The following is a 13726-nucleotide window of genomic DNA, read 5'->3' on the forward strand; positions in this document are numbered from 1 at the left end:
CATCATCATCATCACCATCATCACCACCATCATCATCACCATCATCATCATCACCACCATCATCACCATCATCACCATCACCACCATCACATCATCACATCATCACCATCATCACCATCATCATCACCATCACCATCATCATCATCATCCTTTGTCCCAGCTGTTCATCACCAGCACTCAGATACTCCTAAAAATACCGACAGTGTGTGTGTGTGTGTTCTTACTGTCTCGTCCACTCGAGTATCCCGAGTGTGTAGAAAGAGCTGACTCTGAAGTTGCTGATATCACTGAGCTGGAAAATCCTGACAGGCCGGAGGCGGGGCTGGAGAAACGCCCAGGGGCATGGCCATTGCATCTGTCATCCAACCAGGAGCAGCTGGACTCTGGGCTTGCCTTGCTATTGGATGTGGAGCAGGAAGTGTTGCCATTTATGACCAGAGAGCCTGAGAAAACGGACGCAGGACAAGTTTTACATCACTGTGTGTGTGCCCGTGTGTGTGTGCCCGTGTGTGTGTGTGTGTGTGTGTGTGTGTGTGTGTGTGTGTGTTTGCAGGCTCTACGCACAGGGTGATAGCAATGTGTCCATCACAGCATGCTTGAGAGCTGTTGCATGTCGATATGCATGTGACGCCCCTCCCTTCGTCCCTCGCGCTGACTAACCCACTCTGGGTAAGGAAGCTGACCGTGTAAATCTTCCGAGGTCAGTCCATAGCCTCTCCTTGACCATGACCCCTCACCCTGCCTCCTCATGGCAGCACATGGTGACTGGAGCCCCGCGGCTCCAGGCTTAAAGTGTAGGGGATTGCAGAGCAGCAGTGGGCCCTGTAGGATTTGAGGCCCATGGTGGAGGACGGAGCCAGAGTCAATCTTCCCCGTTCAACCCTTTTATTTTTCCAAAGCCCCCATGAAGTGCATTTGTGCTTTTAGAAAACAAAATACAGAAATAACAAAAGAAAAAAAAGAATTAAGCTAAGACCGGTCAAACTATTAAAAACTTAAAAGAAACAACTTAAGAAAACCCAAAAGACCATAAGGCCTCTGCTATGGAGCTCCAGGGCATCCTGCTCTCTCCAGGCCCAAACTACAAAAACTCTAGAGGAGCTCCTTCCCCCTGATTTTATCCCGGAGGCTCCTCCTACAAGACAAACCAAAAGTTAGTTATGACTCAATTTACTAACAAATGCTACGTCTGCCATTTTTCCAATTCTGTAAACCTCAGGCCCACATAACAAGCTATACATTTTATAAAAACTTTTTACAACATCTCTACTTAATCTAGTGTCTTGCCAAACCATGCACACAGGCGGCAACGGTGTGATGATCGCTGTGATTGCGGGATGGAGCACCGCGTCCCCTCGGCACCTCCCATTGTGACTGAGCAGCCCCACACTGGTCACCCCTGAGATGGGGAAGGACCTGGAAAAGGTGGTCCAAAAAATGTGTGCTCTGCTCCTCTGGACGGTATACCACAACCGTCAGAGCATCCTCCCTCGCAGTTGACAGATGAAAAAAGAAACAGTCAGTTACACATTGCTTTGTTGAATGTCCACACACTACTGGACTTGGCCAAAACACCTGACAGACCCCACCGCAGGACTGCACTTGTGGCCCTGGAGCTGGGATAACATAACATCGACACAGCAGCACTCAGCAAGACCAGACTACATGTCAAGGACTCTCTGACAGAGATTGGTGCAGGATACACTTTCTTTTGGTAAGAGGTCCCCGAATGTGCTCGCCCCATCCATGGAGTAGGCTTTGCTGTGAAAACCCAACTGCAGCACATCCCAGTCCCCCATCAGCATCAGTGAAAGACTGATGACATGGTGTATTCCCCACTCAAAGGGACGCTTCGCCACTCTCATTAGTGCCTCTGCACCAACCCTAAAAACCAAGCACAACATCAAAGAGGACTTTTACCAGGCTCTCGACTCCACCTTACAGAAAACTCCCCCCACGGCAAGCTCACACTTATGGGAGACTTCAAAGCTAGAGTAGGCACTGAGCACCTGGTATGGCACAAAGTTAAAGGCCAGCATGGAGTGAGGAAAATGAACAGCAACAGGCTGTGGCTCCTCTCCCTCTGTGCAGAGCACCACCTGGTCAACACCATCTTCCAGATGAAGAACAGGCTCAAAACCACCTGGCAGCACCCCTGGCAAAAACACTGGCATCTCCTGGACTACATAATTGTCAAAACAACAGACAGGATGTCCTTACCACCTGAGTCATGCGCAGAGCTGAATGCTGGACTGACCATCGTATGGTCAGAGCCAAACTCCTCATGAACATCCAACCCTGTCGTCCAAGGACAGCCCCAAACAGCAAACTCAACTGCACAGCACTGAACAGCCCCACCACCAAAGAAAACCTTCAGCGGCTCCTTGCATAAAACCTTGGCCAGATCCCTGAGGAATCCTCTGACTGGCCAGTGCCACACCATGCTATCCACAGCGCAGCCTTGGAAACACTTGGTCAGTCAAGGAACAGTCACCAATAGCAGCGACTGCACGATGGAATGCAAGCCAGAGTTCTCACAGGAGAACTCCAGTCAGAGTTCTTTGAGGTAAAAGTTGGAGTGAAGCAAGGCTGTGTCTTGGCACCAGTGCTCTTTCATCTCCTCCTTTCTGCCATCACCTACCTCTTCCAAAGTGCCCTGGGACCGTGTCGGTTCCAGGCCCATACCAAAACAAAAACCCGCCAAAATGATGACTGTGCAGCGCTGGTACACAGTTCAGAGTCCATGCAGCACACACTCAACACAATCTCCACTCCATATCAATCTTTCAGTCTTCAGATCAATATCCAAAAAACTGAGGTCATGTCCCACTTCACTACCCAACACTCTTCTCCCCCCAGTTTCTATCAGTGTCCCGCTCAGAACAATGAATCATTTCACTTCCCTCGACTCTACACTGTCTCACACTGCTCCCTTGACACTGAAATACACACCCGCATCAACAAAGCCTCATCTGCCTTTGGACCCCACCACCAAAACTACCGTCTGCAATGCCGTGTGTGTCCACTTTGCTCTATGGGGCAGAAACATGTACTCCATACAGACAACATATTACAGACTTGAGGCCTTCCACATTTGCTGCCTTCAGAAAATCCTTGGTCTGTCCTGAGAAGATCCCATACACAGAAATTCTCAACAGCTCTAACTCCATCTTTATGGAAGTAGCTATGCCCAAAAAAACACCTATGCTAGATAGGTCACACTATTCGCATGTCTGCTCATCGCCTACCCCGCCAAGTCTTCTATGGCCAACTCAGAACTCGATGGACAGCTAAGAGAGTCAGCAAGTGTGTGCATACTCACAGTTACTGTCAGTGTCGTCAGGCTGTAACAACATGCCGTCTTCCTCCTCCATCCTCTGTGCAAAAACAACACAAACATATTCTTGTTACACTGCTCCACACTAAAGAGGTAAAAGTAACAGTTGCAGTTGTAATACTACAGTAAAACTGCAGTATTAGTTGAATGCCGGAGGACCAGAGGGGCTCAAACAATGAAACAGAAAAACCTATGCTAGCAAAGTCACCTCAAAGGAAGGGACTCTGTGTCTTGACTGTACGACAACTGTTTGACGGCTCTACTATGGCAGTACAGCAGTAATATTATCCAAGTATTTGTAGTGGTATTACAATACCTGTATGTCCACCAGTCTCTCATCCAGCAGTCTCTGTTGACGCTTTGCTTTTCGCTTCAACTTCTTCTTCCTGTTTTTTGACATTTTACCAGTCTACACGCATGCGCGCGCGCGCACACACACACACACACACACACACACACACACACACACACACACACAGAGGAAGAGGGAGCGAGAGAGAGAGAGAGAGAGAGAGAGAGAGAACATATCAAGTTTCTATACAGCAACACTGTACTGATATTGTAAGACACAACAGACAAACATCAGCTGTGTCCCTGTTTGGGGGCGTGTCCTCAGGCAGCTCCACCAGGTCTCTAAAGTCTCTCCAGCTGGTCCAGAACACTGCAGCGCCGTCCAGACCAAAACCAGTAAAAACCTCAGTCTCCTCTCCGACAAAGCCCTGATCATTCAGGTACCATTACAGACCCCTTACTCTGCTACTAGCATGCTCCCAGGATGCTGGACTAGTGGTGGACAAAAGGAGGAGCCTTCACTTATCAAGCTCCTCCCCTCACTATACTGATATAAAACTTTACAGGCATAACAACTTTTACAAAAACATAAAGATCATGTTCAAGTTTAACAGACTGACCCGACAAAACCTGAGCCAGCTGGTCCTGCCCCTTCACACCTGTGCTGAAGCAGAAGGGTTCTGATCTCCAGTCCCAGTCTTAGTGGGCCCCTGATCCTCCATCTGGATCAAGGAGACCTGGATCACACCAGACCCCCTGGAGTGTTGGTGACCAGACGTTCCTGGCCAATTTAGCTGCTGTTAGCATCAGTCTCTGTTAGCTTCTAGCTAAATATATGTGGCTGGTTCTTCCTGCAGTCTGGAGTCACTAAGAAGTGATGGAGGAGAAACATCTTAGTGAGCTGAGTCCTCCTGGTGGTGAGGACTGGAGAGGTGAGGTACACTTTAACAGTCGTGTCAGACTAAATATCAACTCCAAACTCCATTCAGAATACAAGCATTTTAAAAGTTTGCTTGTTGTCTGTGGGAAAAAAAACAACACAACAAATCTAAGACTGTTTATCATAACTTTATTTTAGAATTATTTTCACTGTACGTAAATCAGCATAAAATCTAAACTGGAAGCGCTTCAACTCAGTGGTTTGAATCATCAGATGGGAATCCCACAGTCACTGAGATTTTAAAACTTTTAAATGTTTTGGCTTAATAAATCATACATTTTGTTGACTAAACATTACAATGTGCCTGGCCACTTGCCATGCTGCATCACCTTTGGTACCCCAAATCATCCCGATGAGTTTGGGTAAAGATAAACTGTTATTTGCAATCAGAGAAACCCAAATCCCACCAGCAGAGACTACGAGCGCTAGCTGGGCTCACTGCTAGCTCCTGTTTTTCACCGTCGATGTGATTATGACCATCAGAATAACAGAAGTGCTTCTTTTTGTTTCATGATTAGCAGCAAAGATGTTAGCAGGTGCCCTCATCTAAAGGATCCACAGGAGCCTGACAGATGAAGGAGACCATCTTGAACTGACCCCTGCACTGATACTTGAGCAGGATCTTAACTGTCTGACTTCATTTTGTTTCTATTTTGGTGTCTTGGTACTTTGCTTGACTCAAAAAATCAGGGGGAGGCTGCATTTGAAGAAGCCTCAGCGCTCCCCAACAGAGACACAGTGATAGTTACTGACTCTGCAACACACACACACACACACACACACACACACACACACACACACACACACACACACACACACACGCGAGCACGCACACACACAAACACGTGCACGCACCCAAACAAACAAACACACATATGCAAACAAACACGCACACACACAAACACACACTCTGTCTGTTTGGAGTGGGGGGGGGGCATGCAACAAACGGTGACCCTATCATCAAAGTGTGATGCATCAGAACCGCCAGGCCAGCGGAACAAACTGTTCTGCCATCCAATGAGCTGACAGCCTTTCCTGCAGGTCAGAGACACCTGAAGGAGCAGGAACCAATCAGACCACAGCAGGCATCACACCTGGATACTTACCTGCAGATCCCTGGGAGCCGTGCTAACTACAGAGAGACAGACAGAGACAGAGAGACAGAAAGACAGGAGAACATGAGAAACAGAAGCAGAAGTGAAGATGAAAACAGCAGAAGAAGAACACAAGCAGACAGAAGGAGAGAGACAGACACAGACAGTGAGACAGCTGTCTGTCTGTGAGCAGAGTGGAAACCACAGCTCCCAGTAACTCAGGCTTGCCACTAATATGTTTATTAGCAGGGTTAACTAAAGTTAACCACAGTGTGCTTCATTATTGAAAACTAATCCTGCTGCTTCCTTCATCACTGAACCAATTGGCTCCATCACAACACCAGAGAAGAGACACAGACTCTCACTGGCTGTTGAGGGCTGTGGGCCGGACACGGGCCCTCCTATGGACCCAAATCAGATGACCAATATTCCATCAACACAGTCAGGAGTCAATCTGTCTCACAACAGGAAACCCGTTCACTGTCATGTCTGTCTGACCAATCAAATCGCTGCTCCTCACCTGATGAGCCTGAAGGGGGCGGTGCTCCAGCTCTCTGCCAGACAGTGGCCTCTGCTGCCAGCCTCCTGATGTAAACCTCATCAACATCCAGTAAGATGTTCTCTGGCTTGATGTCTGTGTGGATGATCTTACACTTTGTGTGTAGGTAGTCCAGACCCTGTAGCACCTGGACACACACACAGCCGTGAGCGACAGGCTTGAGAAGACGTGTGAAGATATGAATGTCAAGGAGAGTACCACCAGTCCGTGGGGGGTACCTGTCGGATGATGGTCTTCACACAAACCAGAGGAAGACCCATGTAGTTGGACTTGATGATCCATTTCAACAGCTGATGGCCCAAAACCTCCAGAACCATACAGACATCTGAGAGAGCGGCTAAGGAAAGGAACCAACAACAGAGCCAAATCCAAAGGGACACACAGACAGACAGATGATGGTGAAGGATACGGACTCCGTTGACTCCAGAGATCTTGAAGTCATCAATCAGTTGGACGACGGTTTCTCTGTGGGGGTCAGAGGGGTCACTGTCCCTCACCTGGACACAGACAGACAGGTTACCTTCCACCTTCACCAGTACAGTGCTGAAAGGGGTGGGGGTGTGGTAGTGGCAGGCAGTGACGGGCCGTGGCTGTCAGGGTGGAGTTCAGCGAGCCCCGTGGCACTTACACATCTGAGCAGTTTGATCTCATCCAGCGCCGTCTCAGTATAATGTGGTGCGCTCTTTACCACTTTCAACGCCACAAAACGCTTCTTCCTAAAGACAGACACAGGGTCAGAGGCGGTGGCAGGACAGTGACACAGGACTACCTGGGAGTGTGTCTGTCTTACTGCAGGTCCCAGCAGAGCCACACTGTAGAAAAATGTCCCCAGCCAAGTTTTCTGACCACGTGGTACCTCCCATTGAACAAATCGCCGATCTTCACCGGGTAGTAACCACCTGGAAGATTAACACAACCGACACCGTAGACATCAATGTGAGGACGCTGGACAGGTCGGGAGTTTTCTCCTCCAACCCCCTGAGGTTCTGGCTCTGCTAGTTCTCCTGAAAACCCTCCTTTTGGCTGCTGCTGTCGGTTTGGACTGTGGCCCACAGCCCTCAAGGATCAGGTCAGTGAGTCCACTGACGTAAGGGAAAGTTCTACCCTTTCTCAGAGCTGGTCAGTGTTTATAATTCCCACTGTTGTCGCCTCCTGCATTACCAGGTAGTCGGGCCTGGACCGCGACGTCAGTCCAGCGTTCGTCAGCGTTCTCTACCATGAATCTAGTCATCAGTTTGCAGACCATCTAAAACCTGGTGGTTGAAATCAAATACAGTAGGTGGTCAACCATTCAGAAAATTATCCTTGAAAAACACACAACCTCATAGTTCCTCAAACTTCAAAGAGTACTACGTCCTGAGGCGGTACTCTTTGAGGGATGCTGTAGTATACCCACAGCTGAGTTTAGACCCGATTCCTCTAGTCAAAAAGGTACTTCCTCAAAAGGCCTCCTTCTCCAAAAATGGCTTCACTAAAGATATGACCTGAAAGCAGCTGTTTGGTTCTGTCAGTCAGGAATTAATCACATAACTGTATCACCATCAGCTTTTATTATCGTTACTGGTAACGGATGAAATGCATTATGGGACATGCTAGGTGCCGCCAGTCAGCTCAGCTTCTCTGGTCTACTCACCTTTACAATAATCTGAAGGATCCTCCTGCTCCTCATCATCAGAGCCCAGCAGCTGTGCTGGGGGAAGGGTTAACTCTGCAGGGGGAGGGCTTAGAGGTGGTGGGGGTGTGGCCCGATGAGAGGGTGCTGATGACATCACAGGTGGCAGGCCAATGGGTGGGGGCAGAGAGTCGAGGGAGCAGAGGAAGGAGGCGGAGGAGCAGCACAAAGGGGAGTAAAGGTGAGAGGACACACTGGACGTGAAGGTCACTGAGTTGAGCAGGAATTGATCAGGATGGGAGGGGCTTAATGGCGGGGTGGGAGGAGCTTTGGCAGGGTGCTGGGCAGAGGCAATGTTGGTATTCTGGCCTAAGGTTATAGGTGATTTAGAAGGAGTCTTGGTTTCTGTAGAACCCCCTGACAGAGTCTGGGTGGCATTTTGAAGAGATATGTGGGGCAGAGTGAAGGAATTCTTGGTAATATTTTGGTTAACAGTTGCTGGTGATTGGCTGCAGCTGTGGGCGGGACTTTGTGATGTGGCAGGAGGCGACTGGCTGTTCACTGGCACCATCAGGGGTATGATGAGAGGGGGAAGTGAGGCTGTTGGGGTAATATTCTTTGGAGGATCAGGGGGTGGTAAAGGCATCTCTACTGCATCTGCAGGGGAGGGGCTCTTCTGAGGGGTACCCAGGGGCCGTGGTGAAGCCGCTTGGTGATCATTTTGGGGGAGGCAGGTGGAGGTCTCAGTGGGTACTGCAGTGAAATGTGTGAGTTTCTGTTGGGGTACTACAGTAGTTCCATGGGTGTGCTGGAGGAGAGCTGGATTATTTCCTGATGGTGAGGTAGTTCGGGGAGTATTTTGGTGGGGCAGGGTGGTTTGGAGATAGGTCTGTGGCAGTGTTGGCAGCAGGCTGCTGTCCGTGTTCAGAAGGTCACAGAGGTCGTTGGACCTGAAACAGAGGAAACTCCAGGTTATGAACCATGATAAAGGCACTGCTTCTGACCTGAGTTGTTAGCTGGGACGGGTTGGAGGCCAGACGGGCTGCAGCGCTGCGCTAACGGTTTACAGACAAGCAGCTTGCAGGTGCATCACTAACACATCGAGTGGATCTACTGATGATGCGTCTCAGCTATTACAGCCAATCGGAGCACAAGACACAGCTAAACCTACAGGTGACGTGCTCTGCCATAAGGGGGCTGTTGTATCTGTAACCCAGATCCAAGCGGCATCTGTCCCTAGAGGACATCGGCAGCAGCAGAGGTCGAAGGTGACCTGCAGTTAGTTGTTAGTTAGTTAGTTGTTAGTTGTTAGCCTCTCATCTACCTTCAGCCAGTCGAGTTGGTTCCGCATGTTATTAATGTGAGCTCTTTTTGTACAACCAAGTGCAACCTGAGCTGCTCTGTTCTGAGCCCGTTGTTGCTTCCCTAGGTTAGTAATGGACACCTCTACATCTGGATGAGTTGGCTTCCCCATAGCCCCCCTGGTGCAGCAGCAGCAGCAGCGTGGTCCAGGTATGCTGGTACCCAGTGGGAGCTGCCCTGTTCACCTTCACCTTCACCTTCACCTTCCTTATTCAGTGGCATAAAATCTGAGCACCGCTGCTACAAACATGGCAGCAGGTCACTCAGGTTACAACCCTGAAGTCAGCCACTCACCATCCTTGGAGGAGCTGAAAAGTGACACACATCACCAGTACCATCGGAGTCCTACCTGTTACTGGGCCGGCGCTCACCACCACACAGGCATATCACTGACATTGTGATTCTTTGAAACAAGCAACAACAATCACAAATGAATGGCAGGTGACTGACCTGGTGGGGAAGTAACAAAGAAACCCGATTTCTAAGAAATCAGACAGAAACTACAAAATAATCCCATGAGACGATAATGTGACGTCTGCATTTCCATCACCACCTGTTGTCATGGCAACCGTACAACCGTCAGCCCAGCGATCTGACGAGCCAACAAGCTGAATGGGGGTTCTGAGGGATGCAGCAGGTGCTCTACATCAGGGGTCTCTTCTGCCTGCCTTCAGGGGTGATGACATCATGATGATGTCGCTCTGACAATGTACACTCTTATACTCTTGATGGGTTGCATTGCTTTAGCTTTGTGCTAAATTAAAAAAAATGATAATGACAATAACACCCCCCCCACACACACACACCAGTCTATTTTTGTGCAGCTCTCACACTCTCCAGCAATGTTCATGACTCAGAGCGGTGTGTGTGTGTGTGTGTGTGTGTGTGTGTGTGTGTGTGTGTGTGTGTGTGTTATTGGAAGACGGTTCAGTGTCTGGGTTCTATTAATGGATCTGAGTCGCTTGGCCACACTAGTTTGTGTCAGCAGGACACCAGCTAGCTTGGCACAGAGGAAGAAACCCTTAACCTTAGCCTAGCTTAGCACAAACGCTTCATGCAGGGGGAAGCTTAGGTGGGCCTAGTACACCTACTGTAGTACACCAACCTGCTCATCAAGGGGTTCGGTATCTTGCTCAAGGACACTTGGGCACAGTGTTCCGTGGAGGTGAGGTGGAACCCATCACCAGAGGGCCACTCTACCGCAGAGCCACGTCCCCCCACCCGGTCACGGCAGCTACATACCCAGCTAACGCTGCTGGAGTAGATGTACTCTGCTGTGTTACACTTCAGTCAGCCCCAAACTGACCTGGGGTCTGAGCTCGCTCTGTAGGTCCCAGGGCGTTGAAGGAGGAATCACCATGTTTGACAAACCAGCACATTTCTGGACAGACGAGGAGACGATGCTGCCTCAGCTTCGACCGTCCGTGTTTGAATGTGAATGTCAGTCAGCCGTTCCACAGCTGGTTTGTGGTGCCAAGAGTGAACCGGTTGTAAGGAGACACACACATCATCAAGAAGTGATTCCTCCCTGGTTCTTGTGTTAAATGACCTCATGGAGCTGTAACTATAGCAACACTAGCAACTGGCACTCCATGAGCAGCATCGGAAGATCAGAAGACAAGGAAGCTTCAGAATGTGTCCCCTAACAGAGGGAGTCAGACACCAAGGTCTGATGGACAACCACCACCACCACCAGAACCAGGCTGCAACTGACGTGCTGACATGCACGTGTGACATCACAACACAGGTCTCAAGCTGTCAAAGTCTCTCGGCTCCAAATCTGATCCCACCAACAACTGTTTTAATGCACTCAAGAATCACGTGCTTGCTTAACAAGCAGAGAAATGGCATGGACCCGATGGAGCTGCCGTCAGAGGAGGACGCGGTCCTGGAACGAAGCTCAGCTCACAAGCTGCTATCTCTCTCTCTCTCTCACTCACACACACACACACACACACACACACACACACACACTCACTCACACACACACACACACACACTCACACACGTCCCTATATTTAGCCTGGGAGTGTGTCCATGTGCAAGGAGGTGGGTCATCGGTGTGTCTGCTGCTGTCTTACCGGCCCTCCTCCGTACGAACTCGCCGGTGTTTTTTGCCTCTCCGCCGGTGCTTCTTGCCGGAGGAGGCGGGGTTCCCGGTTCCGGCACCAACTGCTGTTAAGAAAAAGAGTCAGTCACATCCTGGGATCAGACACAATGAAAAAAAGGTCCTCCTAGACCTCCTGGTCCCCCGATCCATCAGTCCCACCAAACCTCATTTAAAAATGTGGTAATTTAAACGTCTTCAGGGTTTTCCATCGCCACACTTAAGACATGAAATGTTACAAGGTTTTCTGCAAAAGTAACAAAAAATGCGGAGACCCTGGTAAAGATGCCTGGTCGTCAGACTGTTTTACTGTTAGTGACTGTTGGTTATTGAGAGCTGGAGGAAGGAACCCTCAGGCTGAGTGCTTCTGATCTGATATGACAGACCAGTTACACAGATCCTAACGAAAGAAATCAAACAGACACCCAGTCATCAGTGACTCAGTGATATAAATAAACGCGAGAGATCACATAGAAGATGCTGACGTACATGCAACACGCACACACGCCTCTCCACGGTAAACACACACTCGTAGGCAGCACGAGACACTCCTGAAAACGCACATTGTCGTTTCACAAAAGTTCGATTGGTGCCGAATCAACCAGCACACGTGAAGAGTCAGAAGTCCCCGGGCTGCGGGCGGGATTCACCGGCAGGATCCAAATCAAATCACATTTGATCGTTTTTCCGAACGGAGTCTGGCGGCGGCGTGTGCGCGTGTGACAGTAGCAGTCACAGGCTGGTACCGCTGGCGGACCCGAGCTAGCCTAGCACGTTGATGGGACTAGGACTGAATGAGATAACGGTACCGATACACCGACCCGGGTCTCGACTACTTTACCTATTAACATCCTAGCTCCCAGTCCTCGAACCGAACCGGGTCAGAGCGGTCTATCCCGGCTGGACCAACGGTGTTGTACAGCTAGCCTCTTAGCCTATGTTAGCCGTCTGAAACTCCCCGCACACGGGCGGAGGAACCTGGAGACAGTCCGACTGGAACCGTCTCACGTTAGCTAGCCCGTTAGCCCCGTTTGACAACAGCTGACAGTCCGCTGTCAGTTCGCCCGTTAGCTCTGTTAGCTTCGTTAGCTCCGTTTGCTCCAGCAGCAGACCGACACAGCAGCGTGTCTTCCTGCGATCCGGACCACTCCGTCCTGGGTCAGTACCGGGTCCACCTGCTTATTCTGAGAGTGTCCCCTCCGCTGTCTCAGTCCGGACGTTCATGGTCTCAACAGCTGCTGATAGTCTGACACCGGACACCGGGCTCGGCGCATGCGCAGTGGTCGACCACGTTGGGACTGGACCCAAACTGGAAACCCCAGAAAATAACTAACAGAAGGGAAAATTTCCTGTTCAAGTGAAACCAACAGAATTAGTTAGGCCCGTTTGTTATGGCTTGATCTCTGGTATATATGGTCTCAGAATAAAACCCTCCTGATCTGTCTTCGATCGTCAGTGAATCACGTTGCTGAACAAGTTCCATTCCCGCTCTCCTGCCTGGCCCAGCCCTGCTGCACTGTTCTGGGCTGACAGAGTGAGAATGTAGAACTTTTTCAAAAATAAATACTTTAAAAAACACTAAATTGATGGAACAAGTAGCACCCAGAGCAGGTTTCTGACTTCCTCCACAGGGTTCGATGTATTTACAGCTTTTGTGTCGGAGGTACCTGGACGTTCGGTGCAGCCACCAGGTGAGTCAGGTAAACACCAACAGGCACCAGTTTGGCGTCGTGGTATTTTTTCTATTTATGTATCATTTTATCACACCTTTCCATCTTCTCTCAAAACGCTTTTTATTGTTCCCAACATGGATTCAGTATCTTGCTCAAGGACACTTCAACACGGTTACCGAACCAGCAACTCTTTGGTTGTTAGATGGCCACTTTACCAACTCATGCTAGACCAGACAAGCCACTCAGAACTGTTCTCCTGCCTGGACAACAGTTTTCTTACTGATGTTGCTTCATGTGCTGTCACTCGCTGCTGTCCTTGTATCAGCGTGCAGAGTTGCAGACTCAGCACTTTGCCCAGATTAGTGAGTATGATAACTGTATTTAATTAGTCAAAACTTTATTGTGTTGATATAAGTGGGGACACAAGCCGTGTACACGATCACATATCTCCAGCTACGACGCTAATCCAATGTTTTATCCTGTAACCACCCCACAGCCCAGTCTCAGCCACCTTGAAGGTAGTCAACGATGGAATCGGAGCTCTAGAGAGGAGAGAACATCGTGCTTCTCCTTTTCTTGATTTCTCAAAAGCGTTTGACACTGTAGACCATAAGGTTTGAAAGAAAGGCTATGTAATAGTGGACTGTCTGGCTCTGCTGTTGATTGGTTCTCTAATTATTTGTCTGAGGAATCAATGTGTTCATGCTGATGGTTTCTATTCTGATGTTTTATCTGTCCACAAGGGGGTGCC

At 49.4% G+C, this 13726-nt stretch overlaps 1 protein-coding gene across 1 annotated transcript in view; it reads right to left on the bottom strand.

Annotated features, from left to right (window-relative positions):
* The window catches only part of srpk3 (SRSF protein kinase 3), a 19595-nt gene extending 7016 nt beyond the window's left edge, over positions 1 to 12579 (bottom strand). The window contains exons 1-12 of the mRNA XM_086212935.1: positions 12144 to 12579; positions 11277 to 11370; positions 7855 to 8783; positions 7012 to 7120; positions 6850 to 6937; positions 6631 to 6718; positions 6440 to 6546; positions 6183 to 6348; positions 5675 to 5700; positions 3654 to 3746; positions 3323 to 3377; positions 225 to 443 (exon numbers count right to left, since the gene is read on the bottom strand). Coding sequence (XP_086069061.1) covers positions 225 to 443; positions 3323 to 3377; positions 3654 to 3746; positions 5675 to 5700; positions 6183 to 6348; positions 6440 to 6546; positions 6631 to 6718; positions 6850 to 6937; positions 7012 to 7120; positions 7855 to 8783; positions 11277 to 11370; positions 12144 to 12153 — 1984 coding nt within the window. The 5' untranslated portion in view covers positions 12154 to 12579. The remainder of the gene's footprint in view (positions 1 to 224; positions 444 to 3322; positions 3378 to 3653; positions 3747 to 5674; positions 5701 to 6182; positions 6349 to 6439; positions 6547 to 6630; positions 6719 to 6849; positions 6938 to 7011; positions 7121 to 7854; positions 8784 to 11276; positions 11371 to 12143) is intronic.
* Positions 12580 to 13726: the final 1147 nt, after the last annotated feature.

This window comes from Aulostomus chinensis, chromosome 9 (assembly GCF_037954235.1).
Source record: "Aulostomus chinensis isolate RoL2024-O1b breed Wild chromosome 9, RoL_Achi_v1.0, whole genome shotgun sequence".
Classification (NCBI taxonomy): Eukaryota; Metazoa; Chordata; class Actinopteri; order Syngnathiformes; family Aulostomidae; genus Aulostomus; species Aulostomus chinensis.